Consider the following 24,928-nt stretch of genomic DNA (forward strand, 5'->3'; position numbering starts at 1 on the left):
ATATATTTTTTTGTTAACCTAATTGTGTGTGTCATATTCACAAAGAAATATGACTGTAATGAAATTATCGTAAAATTTATAATATGCTTCATTCTACACACATAATTATATATATTTTTTTTATATAATTTATATCTATATTTTTTATATATATTTATTTTTCATATTAGTCTCTATTAATTTCATTCATTTTAATTATATGTTTAATAATGTTTAATAAAAGAAATAGATTTTTTAAATAATGTATTTATAATATAGTTAGTATAAATATATGTTGTGAATTTATATGTCTCTTTAAATGGAGATGTTTTTGACCGCCAAAATTTAACAATTGAGTATAAAAGGGTGTGTTTTATAATGGATTAATTGTTGGTTTGAAAAAGCACTTGTTGCGAAAGCGCTTACCACTGTTAGTCAGAAGGATCCAATAAATCTATTTCGTTTTAAAGATTTTCTGAAGTTTTCCTGCTTTTTGTCGTGAATACGAATATATTTGGTTGTGCTTGCTATTGTTTGCTGTTTGGTCTGAATAGACCTGAACTTCTTTTTATTACAGCATTTGGCACGTCTACTATCTTGAAGGCTTGGTGGTTTATTTTGGTGTGAACAGACCTTGGCTTACATGCGACATTTGGTCTACTGCTAATATCTGCCTCTAGAGCCCCTCGAAGCATGGTTTTGTGCAACAGAACAACAGAAGGGTTATATACATATTTCTTAGCTGTTGGTCGAAACAGCGTGAATTTGCAACGCGAGGTAAACTTATTCCAAACGGACAGTTTGTTTATATTTGGCTTGGTTGCTGCATACTTTTTTGGTTACGGGTGAGTTTACAACGTGAGGTAGACTCATCCCAAACGGACAGTTTGCTTCACATTTTGCTTGGTTGCTACACGTTCTTTGGCAACGGGTGAATAGCGGAAATTTAAGGTTATTTTCTGCTGTTTGGATAGATCGTGAAAGGACTGTGTGAGCCTATAAAAAGGTAACTTTGTTTCTAACTGAAAGTCATTCTTGTTGTGGAAGACTGTTGATAAAACGTTCGTTTTTAATTAGAACCAACAGGTTCACAAGAGCTGACACCAACATTCATTACATTTTATTTAACAAGTATTTAAGTAATGCTATTTCTTTAAGAGCAGACAGGTAATGCTGTATGTTGGCTAGAGAAGAAATTCTTGCATGTTTGGTTAATGGATCATTATGAGACCAATAATATATTTATTCTTGTATCAGAGAAGAGTTTTTTCTAAGCTAGGGTATATTTGCTGATGTTGAGAGAGACATTTATTTTCTTATGTGGCAGATCCTCTATTCTCAAAGGATGAGGCTTATAGTCTTTGGTGCTGGAGACCAGAATTCATTTGGAAACTGTCATTGTGCCTTAGTCAGAAGTCAGTCCTCATGCCTAGAGAGTGATTCACAGGAAGAGTGTTTGTTTTCAACTGACTAGAGTGGAAAACTCTGGAGAAGCTGTGTAATTGTGGCCTGGAGTAGAATGCTGTAGGTGTGAGATTCATTTGAAGCCTGCAACAGAGTCAACCATGCTGGGACAGAAGTTGGCTTTACATTTGAGTGTTGGAGAAATTTGTACATGTTTGGTGAGACTGTATTTTTTACAATAACCTTTTTAACCTTGGATAAAGCAACTTTTGAACCAAATAAATCTTGCATTTTTAGTCATGTCTGTGTCCAGTGTCATTAAACTACTGCTATAAAATACATATATGTATGTGTGTATATATAATAACCACTAAAGGCCATTCAAACAAATATAGAATATGTAAGAAAAAAGGATGAACATGCCACTTCTTGCTCTCAAATATTTAAATGACTGAAACATTCTTAGTACAAACCTCAATTCGGGTGGAGGCTTGGTAGCTCTTACAAGAACTATTGAGCTGTTAGAGACAGCTGAAGCAGTCTCAATGCAAACAGCAGTTTAAATTGAAGCTTGCCAGAACTGTTGAGTTGAAGCACTCTTCTTATAAACAGCAGTTTACGTTTAAGCTTGCTAGCTTTTATGCGAACTATTAAGCTGTTAAAAACAGCTGAAGCACTCTTGATAGAAACAGCAGTTTAAGTTGGAGCTTACCAGCTCTTACGAGAACTGTTGAGCTGTTAAAAACAGCTAAAGCACTCTTGATACAAACTGCGATCTAAGTAGGAGCTTCCCATTTCTGGTTAAACTGTTAAAAACTCTTTATTGTATAAAACAAATAAAACAAACCTTAAAATACAGGATAAGCGCTTTTGGTTATGCTTAACCTTCTTCAGATCCTGATAGAAGTAAGATAAACTTCCTTTTTAATACAAAGCAGTTGCCACTGCCACTGTGTCTATAGATATATATATATATATATATATATATATATATATATATATATATATATATATATATATATATATATATATATATATATATATATATACACATATATACATATATATATATATATATATATATATATATATATATATATATATATATATATGTATATATATATATATATATATATATATATATATATATATATATATATATATATATATATATATATATATATATATATATATATATATATATATATATATATATATATACACACACATACACATACACATGGGTCTACCTGAGATGGTCGGCAAGCCATTTGATCGACTTTCATTGGTCGACAATTCATTTGGTCGGGTCGACAGGCAGATTTACCCCCCTCCCCAATGTTGTGCAACCCTGGAGTTGATATATATAGTTAAGGGGGTGTGGGGGGTCTGGGGGGCTTCGCCCCCCACATAAAACTGCTTGTTGACCAAATGAACTGTCAACCAAATGAAAGTCGATCATGTGGCCTGTCGACCATGTGATAGGGATCCATATACATATATGTATGTATATATATATATATATATATATATATATATATGTGTGTGTGTGTGTGTGTGTGTGTGTGTGTGTGTGTGTGTATGTATATATATATATATATATATATATATATATATATATATACACACACGTGTGTATATATGTGTGTGTGTATATGTGTGTGTGTGTATTTATATATATATATATATATGTGTGTATGTATATGCATACACACACAAAACTGAAGATTATTTTCTTCATTGGAGAAGCTTGTTTTTTATGTGGAAGCCTGTGAGTAGAGCCAATATTCATACTCTTGGCTTCTGCTCAGGTGGCTATCTGTTATTTCTTATGTAATAAGAATAAACCATTTTGGAGCTCTGAGAGAGTACTAAAGTATGTCATTTGAAGCAGTAATATATAGGTAGTCATGAAATGATTGTGGAAAGCAGCTCCAGGAACCATATCTTCATAATGTTTTCTAATATTTCTTTTTATGTTGGGAAATATGGTTTTATGTTTTTGCTGCTGCAATAAGAATTGCAATGGATGAATTTGCGGGCAAGTTGCCAAACACTATCATAAAATTGCTACCATATTTAATTTACTTTAGGAAACTCTGATGTACATTTTCATTGAGCTACAAGTCATTTAGATGCAAAACTGACACCAATGCGTTATGAAAAGTAGAAACAGTGTAAATTGGGCACAATGTAAAGGGACTTAGTTATGAGGTAAATATGCAGTGAAAATTAGGGTTATTTGCAGCTGCACAGTAGCTGTGCTTTTAGTTGCTCATACAATGTTGCTTGATTCATTGTTTTCTTCTGACCATTTGTGTACATCATATAGTAACAGTGTGTGTGTGTGTGTGTGTGTCTGTGTGTGTGATGGAGTCTGACATCCCAGAATACCAGAGAGACGAGAGAGAGATATTGTGTGACTGGTCACTCTTCTCTGAGTTGCACTATTGTTAGAAAATATATAATTGTGAAAATCCATTGTATTAGGTTGCAGAGGAACTTGCAGGAGCATTTATTTTGACAGTGAGTGAGTGGGTGGCATGTTAGTTCAAACAGACTGAATACTGTCAATACAATCTTTGACGTACTTGAGGAAACAGTTTTGCAATCTGGTATACAAGTTGATGCGATTTGAACAGCAAGAAGTCACGGTGGCCTAGCTGATTCTGAAAATTCTGAAAATTACCAGGCAAATATCCAAAAGTATGCAGGATGTAAACTGGTAACATAAAGTCATGACATATATGTATATAATATAAAAAAAGTAGCCAGTCAGCAGGTGCTAAGTCGGCCTGTTGATACATTTTGAATAATCAACAGGAAGAAGACATTACAGCACAACCATGCATGTGTATGATTTCAGCATTAAAAATTAGAAGGAATTTATCAAAGATGGAAAGAGAACAAGAATTTAGAGGGAGAAGTTGCTCCTCTCAACAGAACAAGTTGTTTTAGGATTATCTGATTTAAAGGGATATTTTAGAGCTCTACAGTTAAGGCTCATATACATAACACAAGTAGAAGGCTATAATTCATAGTAGAAAGGGATGATGATGAAGCAAAGGCAGTCCAAGAAATAAGAAGAGAGAGGGATTTTGGATGCAGATCCTTAAAAAGAATAACAACAACTGTACGTAATATTACATTCATAAAGCTGCAGAAAATATTCAAAGACCTAAACCAACACAGGAGGGAAAGGTAATAGACTGGGATGCGATCGAGAAGAAGTTTGGACTTCAGTTTAGAGACTGCCTTCCCCATCTGGGGATTGATATCATATAGGCAAAGAGAAAGGAATAGTGGAGTCCTAAGTGGTTTCTAGCCGAATCTAAAAACAAAGATGCTGATAAAAAAGGGATAATTAATAGGGCATGTAAAATAGGGCATGATAACTATAAGAATCAAGCAGAGATGTTATAAAAGATTAGGAAGAAAGACTGGAAAAGCAGTTTACAAAGGGAACAATTAGAGGACATATGCATGTCTCCCAAGTACATGCATATGTCCTCTAACTGTTCCTTTTGTAAATTGCTTTTTCAGTCTTTCTTCCTAATCTTTTAGGACGTATGCATGTCTCCCAAGTGAAGCAGTGGTGGTACAGCGGTAGCGTTGCTGCCTCACAACAAGAGGTTCTCCTGTTCGATTCACGGCTGGAGTGCCTTCTGTGTGGAGTGTGCATGTCCTCCCTGCGGTCGAGTGGCCTCCGAAAGACATGCATAAATGGGCGTGCCTTTGCTGAAGGTTGGACGTTGGGCTGGCAATTTGGCACCATAAAAATCTACTGCCAGTCATTAGTGGACCGGAGTTCTGCTGTGGCGACCCCTAACCGGGAAAAGCCGAAAAGACAAACAACATGCATGTCTCCCAAGTATGCAACAGAGTCCAGAAGGTTTTAGAAGTTTTGCTTGTAAGTGTTTGCATAGGTGTTTTTATACCTCAAGTAGACTTAAAAGAATTTTTCCTCCGGTAGAGAGTAAATATTGGGGGTATGATTGGGACGAAAGAGGTAACTGGGAGCATATTTTCTAAGAGTGTAATGAGTTGGCAGATTTTAAAAATTCGCAATGTACCCTGTCAGAAATATTGGTGGTGTACTTTACTGTAACTAAAGAAACTATTCTTTTGAGCTAGGACACAGGATCTGAATTGCCTAGACATAGCAAGACCTTATTAAGTTTAATTCTGTTGGCTGTCAAAAAAGTAATCTCTAGAAAATAGAAATCAAAATCTAAACCAACTGTATTTGAAGTATTGAATATTATAAGACAGATAAAAGAACTGGAAGAGAGAGCGATCTTTAGAAAAGAGAAGAAGCAGATTACATGTAAATAAATAGAATTTGTGGGAATAATTAATACAGAATAATGTTAAATAGGAGTAGTGACCTTTAAGGGAAGGCAGGAATTTTGCAATTCATGTAATGTTGAACTGAAATATATTTGTTATGAAGAAAGAAATCATGTAATGCATAATGTATATAAATGGAAAAAAATGTCACTATGGTCAGTTGTTTTCTTTTCTAGTAATGTGTGTGTGTGTGTGTGTGTGTGTGTGTGTGTGTGTGTGTGTGTGTGTGTGTGTGTGTGTGTCTTAAGTGATAATTTAGTAAAGGTGTTTAAAAAATAGCCAAACCAGTTAAAGTTATTAACTGTAGAAAGTAATAAACACAGACATCCAAATAAAAAGTGTACTGTACGTAAGTTAACAATTCTAAACTAATTGACTTCTGTTTTTTTGTACATGTTTTAACAGTTTGCTTGCATGATGCTAAGTTTTACAAGGTTTATAAACTTAAGTAGTCTTTGCACCTTTCAACTTTTGAGAGTCACTAAGCTGGAATATTTTAAAGAGTGGATTCAGCCAAATTTTGTCAGAAAATAGGGACAGGTTGTGTACATTATAACCTTAGGAACGTTAAGTCAGAAGAAGTGATAATTAGTAAGTAATGCAAGGCCGAACCACCCCAAACATGTTAATAGCTTTGATTCTGACCAAAAGGTAACTGTACTATATTGTGCAACTGAAAAAAGTGGGTAATAGCCTTATTATCAACTTATTTGCAGAGCGCATACCCAGAGGATACAAATACAGAAGTAAGCCCTACTTCATTCTGACTGTGTAGCATAAATGACATTTCAGACATAGGCTGGAGCAGGTACTGAAGGATAAAGTGGAATGCAAAAAGACTACATCACTTTGTACTGCTAAAATAGATATAAAAAAATTATCATCTATTTACAAATACCACATATTCAGATCTGAGATGGCATGGGGTTCATAGGTTCATAGGTTCATAGTAGGCTATCTGCCCGAGGGCATTTATAAGCCTAGCCCATAGTTTTGTGGCTTACGCCACCCCTTAGTTTGGAGAAACTGTGCCCATTATTTAGCTGTGCCTCTGTCGAGCAGTGACACTGAGGTAACCCCTGGGGTGTATCTGCGATCTTCCATCCATTGGTCAAGCTTCCTCTTGAACAAGGCCAGCGAGGTGCTCTGCCTCACATAAACCGGGATTTTGTTCCACAGCATAGGGAGTCTTTGGGTGATGAATCTATCCCTCCAGCACGTCCTATTAATAACCATGTCGAGGTTTAAGTCACCCGCCCTTGTGGCTCTGAGGGATCTAGATTTTTTGAGATGAAGCATATTCATCAAATCTGGGTTTGACATGGCCTTGTATGTCAGGCATAGGTCACCTCTGAGCAAGCGATGCGCAACTGAATATAACTGGAGTTCTTTCAGTCGTGCAGCATAAGACAGATTTTGAGACCCTTTATCCTTTTGGTGAGGAACTTTTGTGGCCTCTCCAGCTGCTGCAAGTGTCGGGTCAGATACATTCCGAATGGGGCATTGTACTCGATCATTGGTCTGATGAGTGATGAGTATAGGGAGACTATGACTTCCCTTGATCTAGATGTGAATCCCTTCATGATAAGGTGGGCAATGTAGAAGGTCTTCCTAACTACTTTAGCAATATGAGTGTCGAATGAAAGGCTACTGTCAACCTGGGTTCCCAGGTCCCTAATAACTTCTTCTGTGTTCAGGGGATTGCCACCTATATGGTAGCTAGGGGTAACCTTATTTTTGCCGAAGGGTATGACTATGCATTTCTTGGCATTTAACTTGAGGCCATGGTTCTGGCACCAGTTATCCGTTTCTGTGAGACCCTTCTGAAGGATATCTGTGTCGGATGTGTACTCAACTACGGCGCCCAGTTTGCAGTCATCTGCAAACTTTGTCAGCCATAACCCTCCTGTGTTTGCTTGTACTTCAGAAAAGTAGATGCCAAACAAGAGTGGGCCCAGGACTGAGCCCTGCGGGACACCACTTGTGACAGGCTTAGAGTCTGACATGGCGCCAGCAACTCTGACCCTGTGGGTTCTGTCACTCAGCCAGTTTGCAACCCATCTTGTAATGTATGGGTTTACATTTAAGTTGATGAGTTTTTCAATGATACCCGAGTGGGGTATTGTATCGAAAGCCTTCGCCAGATCTAGGTAGGCTGTATGGACTGCCTTTCCCTCGTCAATGGCCTTGGTGACTGTTTCAAAAAAGTCAACCAAGTTTAAAAGACATGATCTGCCTTTGACAAAGCCAAACTGGGTTGGATCCAAAGTCTGCAAATTCCCTATGTCTTTATTTATGAGATCCATTATGATCCTTTCCATGGCTTTGCAGATCAGGCTTGTCAAGCTAATGGGACGGTAATTTCCAGGGTCGGTGGAGGCACCGCCTTTGTGGAGTGGGACCACAGTCACTGTGCGCCACTCCCTGGGTACGTATCCGGAGGTGAGACTAAGATTAAACAGCTGTCCTAACTGTGGGTTTAATTCCTCATTGAGTTCATGGAGCACACAGCCGGGGACACCATCAGGTCCCATGGATGCTGTGTTCTTTGCCTTGGAGAGAGCAGTTCTCACCTGAGCGTTAGAGATGTTTGGGGGCTACAATCATTTGGTATAGATATCTCTTCTTTAGGCGGGGAGGGTGGGGAGAAGTTTGCCCTGAACCTGTCAGCCAGTATGTTGGCAATGTCTGTAGGATCAGTAATCTTCACATTATTTTGAACTAATTCTGAGCATATCTGGGAGTTTCCTCCTAGGTTTCTGACATAGCTAAAGAATGCCTTATGGTTGTCTTTAGAGTCCTTAGCTATTTTTTTCTCAAAATTAGCTTTGGATGATTTTATGAGAGCTCTTAGCTTTTTACTTATAGTGATCAGCGGTGTCTTACCTTTTAAGGATTTTGCTCTATCTTGTAGTAGCTTTCTCCTTTTGTTGTAGAGTTTGTTTATGGCTGGGGTCCACCAGACTGGACGCTTGCCTTTGGTACAAAGAGTCTTTGTTTTGCTTGGGATTGCCTGATCCATGCAGCCCTGCAGGTGCTGGTAGAAGGCATTTGTAAGTGATTCAGCGGTTTGAGTAATGTTAACCGCCGGCTCAGGGGCCTTAAAGGAGACCACACTAGTCTTTAGAAGTGTGAAGTCGGCTTTCGAAGTTCTTTACTGTGGTCTTTTCATTTCGGTGGGGCGGGATGAGGACCTCCAGCGAGATTAGTTTGTGATCAGATCTCACCAGTGAGGGGTATACTTCTGGCGTTGAACATTGTGCTCCCATGTTCGTGATGATGAGATCAAGTATGTTCTCTCCTCTTGTGGGGATGGTGACTAGTTGTTCCATGGCACTTGAGTTTATAAATTCCAGGAACTTTTGGGCTAGGGTGTTTGGGCTTGAGTAGTGTTCCCAGTCTATATTAGGGTAGTTGAAGTCACCTAGTATGATGGTGTTCGGAGATACATTTATCCCCTCCAGTGTTTTCAGGAAGGCCATATGAGGTTCCTGAGTTTGCGAGGGTGGCCTGTAACATGCTACAATTTGCTGAGCAGTCTTGCCTATGGTTAATTGCACCTGGATGGTTTCCGATGCATCGTGCGATGCCACCAATCTTGAGGTGTGGGTGTCCTTGATGAATATGGATACCTCTCCTCCTTTCTTGGTACTGTCCGGGTTTTGTGGCCGGAACGCATGATATGAGGTAAAACCTGATAGTGCTGGGGTGCTCTCAGGAGCCTTGAACCAGGTTTCTGTCACAGCACAGACATCGATGTTCTCCATACTGAGAAGGGCCTCGAGTGCGTGCATCTTGAGGTTGAGACTTCTGGCATTGAGCAGCATTACCCTTAGTTTTTTCTTTGTTTTGTTCTAGGGTGGTAGGTTTAGAATTTGAGCCTTGCCTAAAAAGGCACTATGGGGTGGCAAGAGCCTTTGCGAAAATCCGAATCCCAGGGTGACAAGTGCAAGCCGTCCCTTGAAGCAGCATGGCTTGTCCAGCATGTCATCCCAGGCAGACAGACATTGGATCCCCTTTGAATGACACCAGAGTTTAAGCCAATTGTTAAAGCTGATCATCTTGTCTCTGTATTGTGGCATCATTCTTGGTGAAGGTAGGATACTGCTCAAGGTCAGGGTCATACTTGCCTGGGCTACATAATCAGAGAGCTCCTCTATGTCTCTTTTCATGTAGTCCAGGGAGGTACGTCTCAGGTCGTTTACACCAGCGTGGACAATGATTGAGTCATACTTGTACCTGCTGTTGAGAGACCTGAGTGCATGCGTTATGTGGCGGATTCTAGCACCCGACAGGCAGCTTACTGTGACCTTCTCCTTACTCAGTCTGGTGAGCGGGACGTCAGTGTGTCTGACTATGGAGTCACCAATGACTAGTGTGTCTGGCATAGTGTTTGGCCTTAAGGGCTGTGACTGCTTGACACTCTGACTGTGTGGTCTATGTGATGCAGGTGTTGTGTTCTGAGGTGGTAGTTGTTTGGGTGTCTGCTTTGGTGGCCTCTGCTGTTTTGGTAGATTTTTGATCAGAGCCTCCGAGTATGTCTTTGTGTGTTTATGTGTATGATTTGAGGTTGTGATGGTATTATGTGAGACTGGGTCTATAGTGTGTGTGGTTACCTTCTCCTCCTGTCTGGTCTTGCCAGTCCTATGTTGAGAGAGCTCAGCCTCCAGTTTGGCCGTATAGTTGCATCTCTCGCATGTATTTGTGTTTTGTGGGAGGAGGAGAGGGTTGTCTGTGTACATGAGGCAATTGTAACATTGCCTCAATAATCCCAGGTTCACCAGCTGAGCAGGAGAGGACATTAGCAACTGATCCCTCGACATGCTAGAAGGAATAGACAGAAGTACTTAAAAAAAAAGGTTTTGGGGGATGTGGGTGACCGAGAAATGGGATTTGCTTTTTTTGGGGTACTTTCTATAACAAGAGTGCTGTATCGAGGTGATAAGTACTGTAGGAGCAAGTGCTAGCTATACGGATAGAGAATAGTCTACTTGGGAGTCAAGTAGAGATAATTTATAGTTGTAGGATACACTAAATAGAACAGTAGTACACTTTGAGGAAGGTAGTTTTAAGGGGAAATTTGAAGAGTGAACTTTAGGTAGCCCTAATAGTTTAAATCTGCTTAACCGGCGCTGCCCTAGTGTGCAACGGTAGCAGCTCCGCGCTAAATCGGACTAAAGCGCGCTAACGCGTGCTTTATAGCAGGGGGCTGGAAAAAACAGGAAATGACCCAAAATGGCCAACAAATTATCAGTTGCTGCTTCTAACCACTCCTCTGAGGACAAACAAGCAGCTCAGTACTCCCCACTCCCACTGGTGAGTAAAGAAACTACCTCTGGCCACACAAGAAAATGGAGGAACACAGAAACCAAATACAAAGCCCAGGGATCAGCAAAATCTGATCACTGGAACAACTAGCAAGTAAAGTTTAGGAAAGGAGAAATATTTTTTTTTGTTTTTTGTTTTTTTTTTCAAACAGACAGGAAAAATGCAGTAAATGCTTTGTTTTCGACTAAATTGCTATCAAAGGCTGGTACACTTGAGTGTATTAGCCTGTTTGTTACTTTTAAGCAATACTTTAGCCCACAAGTGCAATCAACAATATAAGCTCACAAACACAGGAAAATAAGGCAATAAAACAGTAATAAAGGCACAAACAGTAGTCGAAAAGCTTAAAAGATCGAAAAATGCAAACAAAAAGTTTTAAAAAATACTTATGATCAAGAAAGTTGCTTTTTCTGCTCTCTGCTGGCTTAGGAACTCTGCAGGGGACCACGAGGAGCTATGCCAAGTTCTCTAATGCCAGAAAAGCCTGCCAAAGCGTGCTTTATAGCAGGGGGCTGGAAAAAACAGGAAATGACCCAAAATGGCCAATGAATTATCAGTTGCTGCTTCTAACCACTCCTCTGAGGACAAACAAGCAGCTCAGTACTCCCCACTCCCACTGGTGAGTAAAGAAACTACCTCTGGCCACACAAGAAAATGGAGGAACACAGAAACCAAATACAAAGCCCAGGGATCAGCAAAATCTGATCACTGGAACAACTAGCAAGTAAAGTTTAGGAAAGGAGAAATATTTTTTGTTTTTTTTTTTTTTTCAAACAGACAGGAAAAATGCAGTAAATGCTTTGTTTTCGACTAAATTGCTATCAAAGGCTGGTACACTTGAGTGTATTAGCCTGTTTGTTACTTTTAAGCAATACTTTAGCCCACAAGTGCAATCAACAATATAAGCTCACAAACACAGGAAAATAAGGCAATAAAACAGTAATAAAGGCACAAACAGTAGTCGAAAAGCTTAAAAGATCGAAAAATGCAAACAAAAAGTTTTAAAAAATACTTATGATCAAGAAAGTTGCTTTTTCTGCTCTCTGCTGGCTTAGGAACTCTGCAGGGGACCACGAGGAGCTATGCCAAGTTCTCTAATGCCAGAAAAGCCCACCAAAGCGTGCTTTATAGCAGGGGGCTGGAAAAACAGGAAATGACCCAAAATGGCCAACAAATTATCAGTTGCTGCTTCTAACCACTCCTCTGAGGACAAACAAGCAGCTCAGTACTCCCCACTCCCACTGGTGAGTAAAGAAACTACCTCTGGCCACACAAGAAAATGGAGGAACACAGAAACCAAATACAAAGCCCAGGGATCAGCAAAATCTGATCACTGGAACAACTAGCAAGTAAAGTTTAGGAAAGGAGAAATATTTTTTTTTTTTTTTTCAAACAGACAGGAAAAATGCAGTAAATGCTTTGTTTTCGACTAAATTGCTATCAAAGGCTGGTACACTTGAGTGTATTAGCCTGTTTGTTACTTTTAAGCAATACTTTAGCCCACAAGTGCAATCAACAATATAAGCTCACAAACACAGGAAAATAAGGCAATAAAACAGTAATAAAGGCACAAACAGTAGTCGAAAAGCTTAAAAGATCGAAAAATGCAAACAAAAAGTTTTAAAAATACTTATGATCAAGAAAGTTGCTTTTCTGCTCTCTGCTGGCTTAGGAACTCTGCAGGGGACCACGAGGAGCTATGCCAAGTTCTCTAATGCCAGAAAAGCCGCCAAAGCGTGCTTTATAGCAGGGGGCTGGAAAAAACAGGAAATGACCCAAAATGGCCAACAAATTATCAGTTGCTGCTTCTAACCACTCCTCTGAGGACCCCACTCCCACTGGTGAGTAAAGAAACTACCTCTGGCCACACAAGAAAATGGAGGAACACAGAAACCAAATACAAAGCCCAGGGATCAGCAAAATCTGATCACTGGAACAACTAGCAAGTAAAGTTTAGGAAAGGAGAAATATTTTTTTTTTTTTTTTTTTCAAACAGACAGGAAAAAATGCAGTAAATGCTTTGTTTTCGACTAAATTGCTATCAAAGGCTGGTACACTTGAGTGTATTAGCCTGTTTGTTACTTTTAAGCAATACTTTAGCCCACAAGTGCAATCAACAATATAAGCTCACAAACACAGGAAAATAAGGCAATAAAACAGTAATAAAGGCACAAACAGTAGTCGAAAAGCTTAAAAGATCGAAAAATGCAAACAAAAAGTTTTAAAAAATACTTATGATCAAAAAAGTTGCTTTTTCTGCTCTCTGCTGGCTTAGGAACTCTGCAGGGGACCACGAGGAGCTATGCCAAGTTCTCTAATGCCAGAAAAGCCCGCCAAAGCGTGCTTTATAGCAGGGGGCTGGAAAAAACAGGAAATGACCCAAAATGGCCAACAAATTATCAGTTGCTGCTTCTAACCACTCCTCTGAGGACCCCACTCCCACTTGTGAGTAAAGAAACTACCTCTGGCCACACAAGAAAATGGAGGAACACAGAAACCAAATACAAAGCCCAGGGATCAGCAAAATCTGATCACTGGAACAACTAGCAAGTAAAGTTTAGGAAAGGAGAAATATTTTTGTTTTTTTTTTTTCAAACAGACAGGAAAAAATGCAGTAAATGCTTTGTTTTCGACTAAATTGCTATCAAAGGCTGGTACACTTGAGTGTATTAGCCTGTTTGTTACTTTTAAGCAATACTTTAGCCCACAAGTGCAATCAACAATATAAGCTCACAAACACAGGAAAATAAGGCAATAAAACAGTAATAAAGGCACAAACAGTAGTCGAAAAGCTTAAAAGATCGAAAAATGCAAACAAAAAGTTTTAAAAATACTTATGATCAAGAAAGTTGCTTTTTCTGCTCTCTGCTGGCTTAGGAACTCTGCAGGGGACCACGAGGAGCTATGCCAAGTTCTCTAATGCCAGCAAAGCCCGCCAAAGCGTGCTTTATAGCAGGGGGCTGGAAAAAACAGGAAATGACCCAAAATGGCCAACAAATTATCAGTTGCTGCTTCTAACCACTCCTCTGAGGACAAACAAGCAGCTCAGTACTCCCCACTCCCACTGGTGAGTAAAGAAACTACCTCTGGCCACACAAGAAAATGGAGGAACACAGAAACCAAATACAAAGCCCAGGGATCAGCAAAATCTGATCACTGGAACAACTAGCAAGTAAAGTTTAGGAAAGGAGAAATATTTTTTTTTTTTTTGTTTTTTTTTCAAACAGACAGGAAAAAATGCAGTAAATGCTTTGTTTTCGACTAAATTGCTATCAAAGGCTGGTACACTTGAGTGTATTAGCCTGTTTGTTACTTTTAAGCAATACTTTAGCCCACAAGTGCAATCAACAATATAAGCTCACAAACACAGGAAAATAAGGCAATAAAACAGTAATAAAGGCACAAACAGTAGTCGAAAAGCTTAAAAGATCGAAAAATGCAAACAAAAAGTTTTAAAAAATACTTATGATCAAGAAAGTTGCTTTTTCTGCTCTCTGCTGGCTTAGGAACTCTGCAGGGGACCACGAGGAGCTATGCCAAGTTCTCTGAGAGAAGAGTACTGCAGGAAGCAAATGAACAGTTTTGAAAATTGTGCACCCATTCACACTATAAAGCATGTAAAAAAGCATCTTACAAACATACTGATCAAAGCAGAAATGAATATTATTGACAAGTCTGCCATACACTTGTAGAAATAATGACTCGTGTCAACCCTCAGCAGTTTATATTTACGTATAATTGTTGCATCATTCATATTTATTGTTTTTGTATATATCATTGGTTGTTTTATCAGATTTTAGGTACCAAGCACCTAAATAAGCTTAAACTCTACTTCTGACAAGGCAGTGTACTTTCACAGACAGTAATGAAAATTGCAGCAATTCAACATATTTAAGCATGTGACGCAGATGTGGCTTTAAAGTTTTGAGCAAGCTGTTAAAGGTTGTGTAGTCTCTGAATTTACTTAACACATCCTTTTCCACACATTTTAATTGTGCAAATCTCTTATTTTGCTATTTAATTTATCAGCATAAGCAGAGAACAATTTAATGCATTTTATGTTTTATATATTTTAGAATCTTTATTTATTTGCTCATCGACAAAATGTACTTACCATGACATGTTTTAAAACCCAAATTCATCTATTTTGTTTGCTTACTAGCAGAATGTCCTTGTCATGTCATTTTTCAAAGATGGCCCAAGCAACACAGGCAACATTATTTAAGGCAGACTGCAGAGATAGCATTTTGACAGACTCTATTGAAATTGAAAGTGCAAAATTAATGGGATTGTCTTTATCAGAGCATACTGTTTTATGTTTCTTACTGTATGTACGCATCAGGTTATGTGCATTCTTTTTTTTTTTTTTAACATTAAACATCTTTATTAAATTATCACTTACAAAATAGACAATTATACATTTATATAAATGAAAACAAACCATACTGACACAGTCCCAGTTGCAAGTATTTTACGTCACAGACCATATTGAAACAATTTTTGTTGCAAACGTTATGCATCACTTATAATCTACCCAGTCATTATCAGTTGGACATTACTAGCTCATTCAAATCCTGCCTTCTTTTAAATGTCATTCCTCCCCTGTATGTATTGTTCCAACAATTTCCTTTTTTTCCTTTGTAATTAGCTCCTACCCTTTTCTAAAGGTCTTAGTTCCAGTTGTTCTGTCTCTGTTACTATATTCACTACTAATAGAACAGTTGGTTTAGACTTCGATTTCCATTTTCTAGTAATTGCTTTTTTGGCAGCAACCATAATTAAACTCAGCAAGGCCTCACTATGTCCAGGCAATTCCAGTTCTGTATCATAGCTCAGAAAAATGTTTCCCTAGTTACACCAATTTGCTCTCCCAGTATGTCTGCTAGAGTAGTCTGCATGGAATCTTTAAAGCCTGCCAACTCATTACACTCCCAGAAAATATAGTCCCAGTTACTTCTTTCTTCCCCATCACACCTCCAACATTTGCTGTCTATCTGAGGATAAATTCTCTGGAGTTTACTTGGGGTATAAAAATATCTATGTAAACATTTTCAAGCAAAAGTCCTAAATCTTCTAGAATTTGTTGCATATTGGAGACAAATATTAATCCCCATTGTTTCTTTGTGAATTGCTTATCAGTCTATCTTCCCAATCCTTTCTAACCTCCTCTGACTGATTCTTATACTTAAGCATACAATATTATGTATGCTGTACTAATTATTCCTTTTTTCATAGCAGCTTCTGTTCTTGATTCTACTAAAAGCTCTACCAGTTCTGGTCTTTCATTTAGGAACACCCTGTTTCTTTCTCTTTGCCTATACTCTGATATCAGTCTTTGATATGGAAGGCAATCTCTTAACTGCAGTCCACATAAAATCTTGGCATCTTCCCATTCTATTACCTTTCCCTTTTAAGTTATTTGCTCCCAATCCCTTAGTTACTTTGCCAGTTTTCCAGTTTTCTCCAATAAATTCAAGCCCCCTTTTGCCTTTTGTCTGCATTTTAGTTGCAATCATCCTTATTGGAAGAATCTCCTTTTTCCAGTCCTATGTTGGCTTATTTCTTAGAATACTTTCTACTGTATTAATATAATATTCTGTATAATTATTGTTATATTCGTTAAAGGACTGCTTCCAAAATCCCACTCTTTCCTTGTTTTTTTCAGCTTCCCTCCTGTTTCATCATCATCCCTTTCCACCTTGAATTATAGGTTTATGCTTGTGCTGTGTATAGGTACCTTAACTTTATAGCTCTGAAATACCCCTTCAAATTGGGCAATCGCAATCCATCTTTGTTCTGTTGGAAGAATCTGCATATCCCACTTGACTCTTGCCGTCTTCCCCTTCCAGATAAAATCCTTCAGCTCTTTATTAATTGCTATCTACAACTTCTTCTCTTGTTGATAAAAATATGCCTGAACTGTGTATAAGACTAAAGGGGACTAAAAGCATTTTAACTGTATCTTACTATCCATATCCATATAATAGAGTTTCCAGTTTCTCAGTTTTTGTATTATCTTTTGTTTAGTCTCTTCCCACACATCCTTAGCTGCCACACCAGAATCATTTTTAATCCATGTTGATCTTCTTGTCATATCCATTTGAGTCTCTGCCACATTTTACATATTTTTTGTTTTATTAAAAGCCATCAAACAAACAAACCCCCAACACCCCCTAAAACCTATCAATGTAATAAGACACAAAACTGTGTACATCTTCAAATATACTGAAGTTTTACCCTCCTAATAGGAACACATGTTCCAGACTGACAGCTATACCCACACACTTGAGTTAACCTAAAAGGAAGGTTGTCCATGCTAGGATGCATGGTGCAGCCTGTGCTTCTAAGTGCTGTCTGGTTTTGTCTTATCTTTATAGCTCTCTCAGCTGGGAAAACACTTGAATGCTATCAGAGAACTATCTCTCTTAGCTGTTTCTCTTTATCATATTGTCTGTTAGAGACATGAGAACCAGATACAAAATTAATAAGCATGCATTTATTTACTAGAAGGAAGCCTTATAATATTCAATATTCTTTTTTCATTGACTTGCTTTCTCTTAAGACTTGCTACTAGATCAAGCTATGGGGCTTAATCCACTCATTTTCCTATGCAAGAATGAGAAAAACAACACTAATTGTTCTTTTGTTATACTCTTTTATCCAGATTTTTCTTCTATTTCCTTACATTGTAGTGCCTACATGCCTTAAAATTGAACACAGTGAAAGACAGAAGAAGGGAGAAAGAAAAAAGGAGCACCTATTTATATTAGTATCCACATTGCACTTAATAACAGAGAATATTTTATTTTATAGCATGCAAAGAAAATCATGCACTATTTAAATAGTACCATTAAGAAAAAAATTATTTTACATACAGTTAACTTTCTCCACCCTCTTCCCCTCTTCTAAGTATTTTCCAAACATTAATGACATGAAGTAGGGCATATGCTTTAGAGTCCCCTACAAGTTTAACAAAATCCAAAAAAGTCCAGTATTTCCAAATTTGCTTATTCTGCCATGTTTCAAAATATAGTTAGTGTTTTGTAATCCCACATTTGTCAATTTCCAAGTTACTGATTTTATTCCTGTTCATCTCCATCTCCCAAATCCTGTCTCTGCTTCATTGCCAATGCACTCTCGATTCTTCTAGTTGACTCTTTTGTTTTTTTCCTTCTCTCAAACATTTTCCATTGAAACATTAGAAAATGTTTCACTGATACAGTCTCACTGTGTTCTCTTTTACCAGGAGAACAAAAAGCAGACTTTTCTTGTGTCACAGCTCACTTTTTGTTAGACAATCTTTTGTATTTCCTTCTTAGCATGTACTTCATCAAAAATTGATTTTGTCTTACCAGGGAAAGCTATTTTTAATATTGCTGGGTATAGCAGTTTGAATCTTACGCCTGTTTCTCAACATTCCCTGAATAATGGAGTAAATTTACTCCTCTTCTACCTGGTGTATAATGAGTAGTCATTCTCCACAAACACTCTTTTGCCTCCCACTTTTAGTACTTGGTCATTCTGCCACAGTTTTGCCAGAATTAACTTCTTCTGCTAGTAAGATTGCATCTTTGCTTATTAAAGGTATAGGTTGCTTTCTTACAGCCAGGTTTGGAGCATACCCATAATGTGCCCTTTCAGTTAACAGTTCCTGTTGTGGAATACCAGTCCAGGTGCTTATCTGTGCTTTCATAACATTAATACAGTCTGTTCCTTTCAGCTTCCCTGGTACAGCAGAAAATCTCAGGTTTTCCTTATGTGCTGTGTCCTCTAATTCTATTACTTTTTTGAAACATGTCTTCTTTTGCAGTCTCATATTCAGCCAGCCTTTTCTTCATTTAGATCCCTGAGTTAAGCAGTTTTATCACCGTATGTGGATATCTGTTTAAAGCTTCTTCCATCTTTTCCTGCCTTTTGCTGCTTGAGTTGATATACTCCATTAGTATTTCATTTATTGTAATCAGGTCTATGTACATTTGTCTTGTACTTTCCTCTAGGTTACTGGAAGTTATGTCTGAAGCTTGTACTGCTTTTTGTTGAACAGCTGCAGTAATATTCCTAGTAATTGGTTTTCTTCACCTTTTTTAGCTGATTTCCTTTAGGTCATTTGTATTTATTTTTACCTGACAACCAGGCAGTACACCTCCTAGACAGTTATTGAAATTTACCCAGAAGTATAGGTCCACTGGCTTTCTCTGCTAAGTTTCTGTTTTCACACTGGGAGAGCTAGAATTTAGCTGTTACTCAGTGTACAGCCATCTTGAAAGTCAGGTTCTCTGCATTCTTATTCTCTTTACAAGTATATTGGATCCTTCATCATGGTTAACAACATCCTAGGTTATTTTCTTTCATGCATGAAGAGTCCTCAAGCATGTTCTTAATTTGGTAGCTGAGAAAGAAAGAGATGCCCATGTCTACATGGGCAATATAGTACTTGTTGTCTTAACTGGTGATCTATGGTAAAATGTTACAGAATGTGTCTTTGTAACCGGTAGGTTATAGTTCAGAATTTCTACGTAAGACATTTATTTGACGATCTGTTGAAGTAAGTGTGTGGGTATTCTGTTTTTTTTTTTTAACTCAGTAGAATACCATTAATTTGTATGCGCTTCTCTTCAATGATTGGTGTCCTTAAAGACTATGCCCTTTAGTATCATTAGTATTTGGCATTACTGAGTTGTATAAAGGATCTGGAGTAGCTGTAATTAAAGTGGAAGGAGGCTCTTAATGCCAGTAGAAAGAGACTGAGTTGGTTCTTTGGTTGAGTGCTGCAGTCTAGAAATGATGTTCTACCTGGCAGTGGAAATTGTTTGCTTTCCTTATTTTCTTCCTTCCAGCCTCTTGTAGAGAGTTCATCGGTGTTGCTGCACTGGACTCCCTTATGACTTGATTCCTGATTCAGGAGATAGTTTTGTAAAGAATTACCACATATCAGCTTAACAGTAGCAGCAGGTACTTGAAACAGACTGTTGTAGTTAAACATTCTTTCCTTCACCAACCTCACTTTTCCTACCTAACTCTGATTTTGATTTTTCCCCCCTGATTTTCGTATCAGTCGTCCTTTTCTACTTTTATTCCCTTATGGATATAGTCAAGATGCATCTGATAGAGAACTAACTGGGGTTATTAGGGACATTGAGGCAGAACTGATACAGATGGTCCTAGTTAGACTGCTTGCAGAAGTAATTTTCTTGCTGAAATTTGTAAGTTTGAGCTGAAACATGGCAGTACTAAAGATAAAACAGTAAACTGTTATTTAAGTAGCCTTTGAACAGATTGGCACACTTAACAAGCAGGGAGAACGTAGCACTAACCAAAACAGGTAAAATGGTTGCAATGGACTAGACTAGCTTGAGATGCGATTATGCTTTATTAGGGTAGTCCTTTTGTTTTTCTCAGCTGTATTTGATCACTGTTAATTTTACATTGCAGGCTCTAGCTCAGAGAGAAGACATGGAAGAGAGGATAACAACGTTAGAGAAACGGTACCTCAGTGCCCAGCGGGAGGCAACATCCCTTCATGATGCCAATGACAAACTAGAAAATGAGCTAGCTAGCAAGGAATCGCTTTACAAACAGGTAATATAAGAACTACATTGTGTGTGATTTAGAAGTATTTGGGTTTAGTCCTGGAAGTCCATTTTCTTTGCCATCAGTGCTGTTTTAGGAGTTCAATAAGGTCTTTATATTTTCAACATTTTCTGGCATAAGTGTCAGCTTTAATTGCTGAAGAGAGTCAACTTAAATGTCCTTCCTACTAGGTAATATTCTTTTCCACTTCACTTACTCTTTATATTTACCTCTCACCATTGACTAAAATTGGAAGTTATACAAATTCTGTTTCAGATTACCATTTCCTTAGAAAATTTCGAGGCTCTGAGAAGTAAGTAGTGCCATGCCATCTTCTGGCTAGTTGTGATCTTAATTATCATGTCTTTGCAGTCTCTCTGAAGACTGATATGTCAGAGTCTGAACTTTGTTTGCGGAGGTTAAGCCATTTAGTATTTCATAATGGTTCACTGCACTGAACGACTAAGCTGCATTGTTGGGTATTCTTCTGATTGTGTAAATCAAACATTTAGGATGACGGCATGTTTATATATTAAAATAGATGGTGTGTGCTAAGGCACATAGTTTTAAAAGTATCGCATTGTGTTTATTTTGTAGCTGTGCTGAACTCACATTTAAGTTGTAGCCATTTGGCTCTTCCTCTTTCTTTCTTTGGCTGCAGATACGTTTTATTTGCATATATATGATGTGACTGTACAGTTTTCCCTGTCTCAGTAGTTGTGATTTGCATATGCATAACACTTTCACAAAATCGTTTTATTTACGTGTTGGGATAATTGAGATAAAACCACTGGGTACAATTCTGTTTTTTTTTATTTTATTTTTAGAAGTGAACCAGGAACAGTGTTGGTTAACTGACCTTATACAGATTCATATAGTAATCAAATGGAAGCTGAGGAATTGAATCCTGAACTAAACTTTTTAAGAAAGAATGTAAAAAAGAATAATGTGTTACATGGAAAAGCAGCATGCACCCAAAACATGTTCACCGAAATGTATTGAAAGGGCAGTTTTATGGGCATGCACTTGTCAATGCTAGTGATGGTGCCATGAAAGACTCCTTTGAGTGCCTTAGAAATGATTTTTTAAGTAGGGGAAATAATGAGAATGAGATTAATACAGTGTGCAATGAAGTTGCTCACCATAGAGGTGACAAGGCTAGACAACATTTTTCTGCATGAATATATGATGAAGCACCTGCTAGTTTTCGTGGTACTGTTAATGGAAGTAATCTTAGAATGAGCATCACATATAATGATGCTGATATGGTATGTGAAGTGATAAAAAGAAACTGGCATATTTTAACATCTGACATGTGGTATAAGAATATATTGGGTGACTCACCATGCTTCTGTTAAAAAAACAACAAGTCTTTGAAGAAGATTTTAAGCTATAAACCTCTTAGTAAAAATAAGAATTTATTGAAAAGACAGGTGCATATGGTTGTAAAACTTGTAGTTTTTACAAGTACATATATATATATATAGCTGCACTACCTGTATGCACCCCACCACAAGACACAGTTACACTTTTCACTTTTATGCTGACTGCGAAAGCAGTGACCTTCTTTATTTAGCTTTCTGCATGCTTTGCAATAGTTATTATGTGGGTAAAACAAATAAATGCTTGAAAGATCAGATACATGGGCACTTATATGAACACTAATATGAAATAAGGAAATAGGATCATAGGAATGCCTTAAGTAAACATATATTAAAGCATGGCAACTCACATCAGTTTAAATTTATGGTGGTGGAATTATATAAATGTAGTAAAAGAGGATGTGTCACGAAAACCAAGGTTGAATGTATGGAAAATAAGTGGATTTTAGATTTGCAGGCTGACAAGGGGGATCGGTTTAAATGAGACAGTCCCTTTAAGGCCTTTACTAAAGTCATGTGATTTGCTGAGGTAACTATACCTTTTAAATGCTCTTCTGCTTGTTATTTGTTAGATCTGATGAAGCAGCCAATAGTAAAAGGTTGTGAAAGCGCTTATCTTTGTTTTTAACCTGTTTTATGAAGAATTAAACTGATTTTATACATATTTGGTATCTTTGGAAGTTTTTAGCCATTCAACAGCAATATTTTATGCTGTGTTGGGGCTGGTTATCTATTTTGTTTGGATTTTAATATTTCTTTTGCCTCTCACTAGCCTTTACCTTGCATCTGGTGTTTCTGGTTCAAGTGTGATAAAATACTGAAAAACGGTAAGTTGAGGAAGGAAATCCCTTTTGAGATAAGTGGTGATTACTTAGCAGGGATCTCAAACTCATAGCCATCAGGCCTCAAACAACCCTCAAATCAGCATCATTCTACATGAGGGAAGCTATTACACTACATTCCTAGCAACACTGCCTGACTTTATTTTCATTTTGGATGCTGTGGCTATTGGCTGAATATGCTAGTCATCAAGCAACTCTTTCCCCAGGGTAAAAAACAGTAGTTATTTTTGAGCTGGCTAGTCTAGCTAAAAGCCTGATCTTTAGATAATGAATTTGAGGCCAGGTTAGTAGCACTGTTAAAAGGGGAATGTATTTTGTGAATTTAAATGACTGCTCCCAAATCAAGTATAGTGACTTATAAGGAACCTGTCAGAAAATACAGTAACTAATGTGAATATACTAACTTGGGAAATTAATGAGGATATATGGCCAGTGAAGAAAGCTAGCTATTGTGTTATGAACTATATTATAAATGATTGCATAAGATTTTTTTCTGGAGTGCTTCTAATGAGAAAATAAAAACATATTTCAATTATATAATAATGCAAGGAGAAACAAAAATGGAAAAAAGAGAGAGAGAAATGTGTGCGATAAGGAGAATGTTAGGTCATATGCACCAGTGTGGACTGAATACTCCAGACAAAAAAAAGTTGTTAATGTAGTACACGTTCTTTTGTTTGTAAGGTTATGTTTGTTGAGAAGGTGGGAGTGAGAACTATGATATCAACAGAAAGGATATTAATTATCATAAGCAGCAGACTGCACCAATAAAGATTTAATGTCAGTAGGCTACAGCAGTAAAGTATGTCTGTACAAGGCATACCAGGGAAGAAATCAGTGTGGTGGAACATATGAAAAAAAAGTGGGAATAAACAAGTGAGGACATATATATATATATATATATATATATATATATATATATATATATATATGAATAACAGTAGTTGACAAGGATGTTATGGTGGAGTGTTAATGGTCTTGTGAACTCAGAAAATAAAGTGTTGGCTTATCTAGAGTAATGTGCAAATAATTATGATGCAGGAAACACACCAAAATAACTGCAAGTATAACTCCCTCAACAAAAGCAAACTATGCAGAGCACAGAGATTTAAGAAAAAGATGGTGGTGGTTATTTTGATAAAGGAGGAAATACCTATTAGACCTAAGGAAAAACTAAATGAAAACTCTAGCCAAGCCAGAACTTCCAGTGAGTGACCTCCCAAACCTCCTGTGACAAAGGCACATGGGATATATGCAAATGACCCCTATAAACATCAGGTGTTTCAGCTATATGGCGATTCTGATTGCCCATGACTTTTACGTTTGAAGTCGTTTTAATGGACAGTTTCAGGCCAATAAAGCCAAACCCTACTAGCTATGGATATGCATATTTTGGCCTTGTTATGACCTCGTCAGAATAGCACAAGCAGAGTGTTTGACTAAGCATAAGAAACACAGGGTTGTTATACCCAGCTGATGTCCATTATCATTAGGGTGACATTACTGAAGCACTCATCTAGGCCTGAGAACATAGCAATTCATGCAGTTTGGCTGGAGCTGGAGACCGTGTCTAACTGTAACCTTGTTTCAGTGTTGGAAGACTGTCCTCATTCTGTAGAAGTCCAGAACGTGTTCCCTCTCTTCAAGAAGCTATCAGCTGTACTAGATAGGGCACAGGAACTAGTGGAAGTAGGAGATTACAAAAACCTTCAACTTGAACATGCATAAAGTCCAGGTGGGTTGTATAGGGGTGTACATAGCCAGGATTGATCAACTACACTATAAGCACTTGTCCTCATTGTTACTGTGAGAACTGTGCACAAAATGGCTTCTAATTTCTCATAGGAGTCGACCAGTAACTCTCATTTAATTAGGAATTTCCATCGACAATGTTTGGAACATAATCTGAGAACTGCTTTAAAATGTATGTTTTTGAGAGTTTTGTATTTTTTTTAAGAAATGCTTATGCTGTTGGTCAAGGTTCATGATACAAGACTACTATTATTAGCAGACCATAGACAGCCACTTCGGTAACTTAATGGAGCAAGACTTCCTCTTTATTGTTACTAACAC

At 37.6% G+C, this 24,928-nt stretch overlaps 1 protein-coding gene across 1 annotated transcript in view; it reads left to right on the top strand.

Annotated features, from left to right (window-relative positions):
- PPFIA3 (PTPRF interacting protein alpha 3) overlaps positions 1 to 24,928 on the top strand; it is a 2,479,399-nt gene that overhangs the window by 1,782,689 nt on the left and 671,782 nt on the right. Inside the window, exon 8 of the mRNA XM_044083361.1 lies at positions 20,494 to 20,640. Within this exon, the coding sequence (XP_043939296.1) occupies positions 20,494 to 20,640 (147 nt within the window). The remainder of the gene's footprint in view (positions 1 to 20,493; positions 20,641 to 24,928) is intronic.

This window comes from Protopterus annectens, chromosome 9.part0 (assembly GCF_019279795.1).
Source record: "Protopterus annectens isolate FY-2018-M chromosome 9.part0, PAN1.0, whole genome shotgun sequence".
Lineage (NCBI taxonomy): Eukaryota > Metazoa > Chordata > Ceratodontiformes > Protopteridae > Protopterus > Protopterus annectens.